The following is a 7,497-nucleotide window of genomic DNA, read 5'->3' on the forward strand; positions in this document are numbered from 1 at the left end:
CAGATCAGCGCTGCGATCAGGTCAGTAAGCACCGCCCCGCCTCCAAGCGCCTCCAGCCCCGCCCCCTCCGCAGCGGCCACCAGCCATTGGTCACCGCTCGCACCTTCCCATGCGCCCATTGGCTACTGCCCGGCGCTCTTACCGGGTTTTACTCTCGCTTTTTCTTTCAGCCCGGCATGCCCCGCGCGCTGCGTCCGTTCCCATAGCGACGGCCGGCCGGTGCCGAAGTGCCGGTCCCGGTACCGGGGGTGGGGTATAACGCGGAGTTCGGCTGCGCGCGGAGAGATCCGGTCATGGCTGCCCCGCCGTTCGCTTACTGATCCCAGGCCAGTGTTCCCTGCGCCACCGCTGTCTATGCCTGTGAACGTACCCCTGTAAAGCACCTTCCCATAGCTGATTCCTGGTTCCCAGAGGCCGTACTCCAATCCGGATCACAGAGACACCGGATTTAACCCACTGACCTTTGCAACAGCCCCTTCCTTGAACTGGGAGAGCTCCTCCAGTAACTGCCCTTTCCGAGGGGGAAGCCCACCCGTGTCAGATGAAGGAGTTCCTTAGGTTATAAATGGCACTTGATCATCTTTCCTATTCATGTGTGTTTTCAATCTGTCTTTGTCTTTTAGACTCAGTGACTTCTCAGAGAAATCTTTCACCCATGTTTACTGTGACCAAGTCAGCTCCAGACTTTGTTCCTTTAGTGAACTGAATCCATCAGGCTCCTTAAGTCTCATTCAAGGTATCTTCTGCAGACCTCACTTATCTGCAACTCTTGCATTTTCTTTATTTTTTCGGGGGGTTGGGAGGTGGGAGGGGAAGATGAGGGGGGAGGGTTTGGTTTTGTTTTTTGTTCATCTGTTTGTTTCAAATGAAGCAAAATGCTTTGGGAGATCCCCAGTGCTCTGTTTTGTTAGGTTTCACTCTCCCTGAGGCACTTTCTGCTTCTGCTCTTGTCAGCAGCTAGAAAATTGCTGTTCATTCTTCCATAGCTGGTGATCTGTTAATAACAGGTCTCTGAACCTTTTCGATAACAAACAGCGCAGGATGACTTAGGTTTGGTTGTTGGGGCTGCCATTTGCTTGTAGAAATAAAACCTCAAGAGCAGTCGTCTATCTCACTTGAAATGCAAATATTTTTCATGTTATTATATTATAAGTACCTGCTCAGTGACTTTCATAGCAAAAGCAGTATAATTGCAAACAAGCTTCTGCTTTTGGAAGCTCTGAGGCAACCTCAGAAGAATATACTGTCCCCAAAATATTGAAACTGGGTAATATAATACTTTTGTCACTCTAGAGTATCTCAGAAAGAATTTCTGGTTTTAGCTCCCAGGATTTTGCATTCCAGCTAGAAGAGTTGCAATTCCCAGCTTTGCTTTTAGTCTTTGCCATCAGGAGGCTGTGCTAGGGACTGCTCTGAAAGTTACGAAATTAAGGGAACTTACTTAGTGCAGCAGGTAAAAAAGCGTAAGGGACCTTTTGTGCTGGCAACTTGAAGAAGCTTTGAATAGTCTCAGGACTCCAGTAAGCAATTTCTTTACAAAGCTGTGTTTATTATCTGTAATGGTTCTTTGAGTACTAGGTTGGTTTGTGCTGACAGAACTGAACCATTTAACGATCTTCTCGGTGCTTACAATGAACTTCAGAACCACCCGTGAATCTCAGAGGAGGTGCTTGTGTTTGGTAACTGCAGGCAAATTTCTACACATTTATTAAGAACTGGTTGGCTGAAGGAACAGATGTGATGACGACTGCAGGAAATGTCAGTGTGGGTGAGATGATAGATACATGTTGTAAATGAGAAACATTACAGAGAAACCTTAGAGCCTTCTTTGTTGATCATGGATATCAAAGTATGGCTTCCAGCAGGACAGAGCTGCAGGAGAAGGCAGAACAAACACACACAGATGGTAGATGGAGTAGAGGAGGTACCAAAGAGAATTGGGTAATGGATAAGGCATATCATGAGATGCCTCTGCAGATGGAGGCTAGACTGTAAGCACTTTTCAGTTGAGGCCTTTTTTTGCTGTGTCACATACTGTATTATTCTATATAATAGAGATTATTCTTGTGTCTCCTAGTTACTATCAGAAGATAAAATAATAATTATCAGCCATAAACCAACTTCCATTTTCTTTTTTTTTTTTTTTTCCCCAAAAAAGCTGAAGAAATCATCTTGAAATTTTCTTAATAAACCTGGAATACATATGCTAGGGCTTCTAATCCAATTTTATGTGTTACAGATCTTCATAGTAGTGGAAAAACCTTAGCAGGTATAAGTCAAGTTATCTCCACGGTCTCCAGGGAAACAAGACACATTTACATCAGAATTTGGCCTCCTTTTTATTTTTTAACCAAACTGATTTTTTTTTTCCCCTTCTTTTTGCTGTATCTATGGGCCACTGAAAAAGATGAGTTATTTCACAAATACACATTATGTTTGCCCCACTGCAGTTACCAGGAATTTACAGGGAGCAATTTTATTACACAAATCCTTAACTATATTTATTCACTTGCCAGGGTTTATAAATTGCACTGGCGCACAATACTGTAAAGATCTGACCCAGATCCAGACCCACCTGCTCATCGAGGCCCTGCAGTGACAGCAGATGAACCAGCACCACCAAGGGCGTCTCGTCCCCACCTCAGGGTGCAGCTGGGGCCCAGTGGGGCTTTGCGCCATGCTGTAGGGCACAGCATCCACCACATCAGGCACGCCGGGGCAGGCTGAGGCACTAACACATTCTGCCCCACAGGCAGCTTATCTGGCCTCCGTGAGGGTTCCTGCTCTGATGGTTGTAGGTGTCTCTGTCAGGGCTGTAATTCCCGTATTAGTGGTGAAGCTGCCACAAACCCTTTCATTAAGGAAATGTGTGTTTTCCACTTTACATGCAGTTTGGGCTGCAGCAAACAGGCATCAGGCAGTTTGTTCTCTCACTGGTGTGAGGGGGCAAGGGAGCAGCAGTGAACTGGCAGTTTTAAGCTTAGCCTGTGCTGCACTGGGAATGTGGGATCATCTTTGTCCAAATGGTTGGTTTGGTTCTTGGTTTAACATAGCTACATATATTGGGTTGGAAGCTCCTGCAGCCATGCAGTTGACTCTCAAATTCCTTTTCCTTTTTCTATGTAAGTAACATTGTCCCCGTTCTCTCCGAGAGTTAGAGGAGGAGGTCAGAACAGATAGAACAAGGATTTCTCAAGCTGGGAGTTCTCTGCTAACATGCTTGTTATATGGTGTGACTTGAGGTCTTTCGTTGTCATGATTTATAAAAGTCATAAATGACTTTTTGGCTGAGCTTGTATATTTATAAAACTTCATCATTTGTAGGGTCTGAATCTTGAAAAGCCTGAGACTAAAGTTACATCTTTGCAAAGAATTGGATTAGTGGGGTTAAATAGAGACTTTAATTCAATACTCTTAAAAGAATTTGAGTATCATCATAATTATGTGTTTTATGCATATATATGTGTGTATGTGAATTATGGAAGCTTAAACAAATAATGAAGTAACTGCACAAATAAGAGTAGGACAAGAGTTTGTTATCACTTCTTGCCAGAGAAACACGAAAAGCTTACCAAACATGCAGCCTTTGAGAGGAGTGAGTGAAAATGGCTCCTACTCAGTAGCTGTGATTCCTTACACCAGCACAGCTAGCTGTAGTGCTTTTCACTCAGCCTAGGCTTTCCATTTAACACATGGCACATAATGAATGGCCTGAGAGGCCACTGTCAAAGCAGTCTGTACACACGGTGTTGAAAGCAAGCCCCTAATGGCTGAACCTAGCAGCAGTATTGTTCAAACTCCTTACTACTTTTTTGTCAGTGTTTTTCAAATTATAATACTTCTCATATGCTTGAGATGTTAAGAAAACATCATTAATCTCTAATTTATATTAACTGTTGTATGCAGGGACGTGGCAAATGCAGTTCATAGGAGAAATAGTCATTATGGCCATGCACAGGACTTCCTCTATCAGACAGCTGGCAGGACCTGAAGGGACACATGCACCAAGCTGGTGATGTTTATTATGCAGCTGTACAGAAAGACCGAATGGGAGTAATGACTTTTCTCTGCAAAAAGATACAGAACATGCACTGTGGAAGCTGGATGACATCAAGTTATGATCTCACGAGGTGAGTTTCTGCTTTCAGGGAAAGCATGTTCCTGCACAGACATGGAGGAGCCTACTTTCCCTCTGTCAGGCCCTCAAGAGCCATAAGAGTAGACTCACAACTGGTATTCTATTACAGTAACACCAGGGGTCTGTTCTAGCACTTCTGAAGAAAATTCCACTTTGGCTTAGCATGCCATGATCACTTCTACTGCATGGAGTTACAACTGGAATAAATAATTATGGATTCTTAAATCTGTATGCGGAGAGGGCACCAGCCAGGAATAGAAGGTTGGTTTTCAGCTCTTTACTGTACTCCTTATGGCCTGAAAGTGAATGGTCTGGACTGTTCGGTTCATTTGCGCTGGTATTCTTCTTTCAGCAAGTCTTACTTTCTCTTAGTGAGCCTTGGCTTATCTTGCGTCTGACTGCTGGAGGTTCTGTGAGGAAGCCTCAGCATTCTCTGCCAGGATAAGACAATGACAATGTACACTGTTTGCTGGAGCAGTCTTCGTCATTCGCCCAGCACAGCACCTCTTCCTGTGATAGCCTCCTGGCCTAAGCCAGAAAGGCAGATTCATGGGGGCTTGTTTTGTTCTTGGAGCTGTGCCTCTTCTTTGCTACCATTTCTTTGCTGTGGCTGGGTTTTTTGTGACAAACATCCCACCTGGGAGCTGATGGCTGAGATAGGTGTATGCCCCAGCAATCTTCTTACAGAATCTGAGGTATTGATACATAACTGTTACTCAAGGGTAACAGGCTGAAAACAGTTACTTTTCAGCACTATCTTGCAAATAAAAAGGAATATCCGGGCACTAATTCAGTCTATTTTTTTTCCCTCAAGGTGGAACTTTTCCAAGCCAAACCCAAAACTGAGCAGCAGGAAAAGCATCTAGACCTCCCTGCTCAAAGATATTTTACTTCTAGAGTATTAAGAGTCTGGGGAGTGGTTTCTGCAAGTCTGAGATCTAAAATAAAAGTTCAGCACCCTAACAACCAAATTACAGCTAGTAAAATGTAATGATGCTGAGGTGATGCTTGCGTGAGTTTGTAGAGTAGAGCTGGAAACAGATTAAATGTGAAGCTGTTTCCAGAGCAGTATCTGCTCATCACACTGCTTCTAATAAGGCTATTGCTACCTTCCTGTTAGCAGAGCCTGCCTGTAACACTGAAGAGTACCAGGGTACCTCTATCTCTAAAACCTGTTCCAACAAGAAGTAAAGGTGACTGTGCATTTAGTTCCCTGTGCCAACAGAACAAAAATGCCCAGTTCACAAGTGATTACATTCTTTATTTACAACAAGCTTAGCCACAAAAGGTGTTTTAAATAATACAACTGCAGTGCTTTGTTTGAAATGGAAAAATGGGTTAATCCAGAAAATATTGCCAGTGCCACTACAGATGCACATCTGAAGGACAAAAATAATTGTGGCAGAGACTTTTTGTTTTAGAACAGCTAGTTCTGTGTTTGAAAAGTGCTTTCTCAAACTATATACAACTCCAGGTGTTTAATTTATGAGAATAAAAATACAAAATGCCTCATCCCTGGCAGTGTTCAAGGCCAGGTTGGGCGGGGCTTTGAGCAACCTGGTCTAGTAGAAGGTGCCTGTGGGAGGGGGTTGGAACTGGATGAGCTTTAAGGTCCCTTCCAACCCAAATTGTTCTATGAAATATTCAGTAGAAGCAAAATATTTGAGTGAATCATCTTCTCAAAGTGCCTTTTCTTCCATAATGAAAATCTGAGCTCTCTACATCACAGAGATGTAGCAATGGTAGAGACTCCTCCTCCATACCTGGGCACTCTGTGACTTCTGACAGGGTCAGAGCCAGACTCAAGCTAAAGGTGAGAAGTAGGCAAAAGAGCTTTTCAACCTCTCTTCTTTCCCAACAAACTTGTTGAGGAAAAATAGTGTTCTGGATTTTTTTAATAATTACCTTATAATGTTTTTTTTTAAGCCTTTAAGCCACTCAGTATCTTAAAGAGCAACATCAAATTCACTTTGCTAAATAAAAGCACTGAGATCATCTGTCATTCTGCCTTCCAGCTTCATAAACACTGACTATTACAGCAGCACTATTAAACTTTTTACAGCTTCTACTGTAAATCATCTTGCAAGTGCTCTTCTTTTGATCAGAATACACACCGGAGTATTTTGGCTGTGACTACACAAAACTTAGTTTTCCCAAATAAAACATTGGAATGGCGTTTGGGCTCTGGGCTTTCACTAAGAGCTCGGCAGGTAAGTCTCTTGTTCTTCCAGTTTTGGCAAAGGGATGTTACCTGATAGAGAACAGAAAGTTGTGTGAGACCAGCTATAAGCTACCTCTGGGTAGTACAACTTAGCACGAAACTGCTTCTCCAGTTTATTCTAAGCACTTCCTTATTACTAAGCTGCAAGTGAATGCAAGTGAATGCAGCTATAGTGGGTTATATTCCTCAGGTTAATTCAAGCAAGATTAAGAGGTTTTTATAAGCAAGACAATACCTGGTGGGGCTACAAAATATTCTTCAACTTTCTCTCTGGCGTTTTTCAGCAGCTCTTTTGTGCAGTTGCCCTCTGTAACATCATCTTTTCTGAGATACAGGCACCTGAAGAACAAAGATTATTAGTCTGTCTTTCAGCTATTCCATGAATATGAAGTAGGAAGCGTGGCTTATCTCTAAACATGGTTTTGGTCTTAAACAAGCAGTAAGACAAGTATTGGAACATTGTGAAGCAGCTAAGAATGCCACAGACAGCTATCTGGGGAGCAGCGTGTGCCGATCATTCATGCAGAGTAAGATACACCAAGGAATTGGGAGTTTCTGTGCTCATACCTGAAAAGCATGGGTGCAATGACATCTGCCTTCCACACACCACCAGGGTAAGACTTGTCCGTAAGCAAAGGAGCCGAACACACAACCACGGCAATTCCCAGGGGGAAAACAAAAAAGAAGTTGAAGCAGCACAGTGTGATGCATTGTTACAAGGAGGCTGCTGCGATTCATCACCTGTCCTCCAGGACTGAATCCATCGGTTCTACGCCATCCGTGTTCACTTCATGAAGCTGATCAGCAAACTGGATCGCCTTCTGCAGCCGCTCCACGCCCTCGGAGTCACGGAAATCCACCAAGGCCAAGTGTTCCAAGTGATCCAGCACGTCCACCGTCACCTTCTGCGGCACAAATACAGACAAAACCGACTCTGATATAGTGCTACTTCCCTTTTATTAACTGAAAGCTCGTTCCACGGCAAACCCCGGTTACATCCGCTGGGACACGCTGATTGCTTGTACTTTCTTGGCAGATCAATCGAACTTGTGTTTTTCTCTCCTGCCCAGCGAAGGACAAACCGGAGCTGGCGCTCGCTCCAGGAACTCAGCGCGGCGCGCAGGAACCGCCCGGACCG

At 43.9% G+C, this 7,497-nt stretch overlaps 1 protein-coding gene across 1 annotated transcript; it reads right to left on the reverse strand.

The window, feature by feature from the left end:
- Nucleotides 1-6,333: 6,333 nt before the first annotated feature.
- On the reverse strand, nt 6,334-7,312 carry GATC (glutamyl-tRNA(Gln) amidotransferase, subunit C; the record flags this gene model as incomplete). The annotated part of the gene is made up of 3 exons (XM_010012260.1): nt 6,334-6,389; nt 6,595-6,698; nt 7,101-7,312. Coding segments are annotated over 3 exons (372 nt in total), but the record flags the coding sequence as incomplete, so codon positions are not given.
- Nucleotides 7,313-7,497: the final 185 nt, after the last annotated feature.

The sequence above is a fragment of the Nestor notabilis genome, unplaced genomic scaffold, assembly GCF_000696875.1.
Source record: "Nestor notabilis isolate BGI_N333 unplaced genomic scaffold, ASM69687v1 scaffold24083, whole genome shotgun sequence".
Classification (NCBI taxonomy): Eukaryota; Metazoa; Chordata; class Aves; order Psittaciformes; family Psittacidae; genus Nestor; species Nestor notabilis.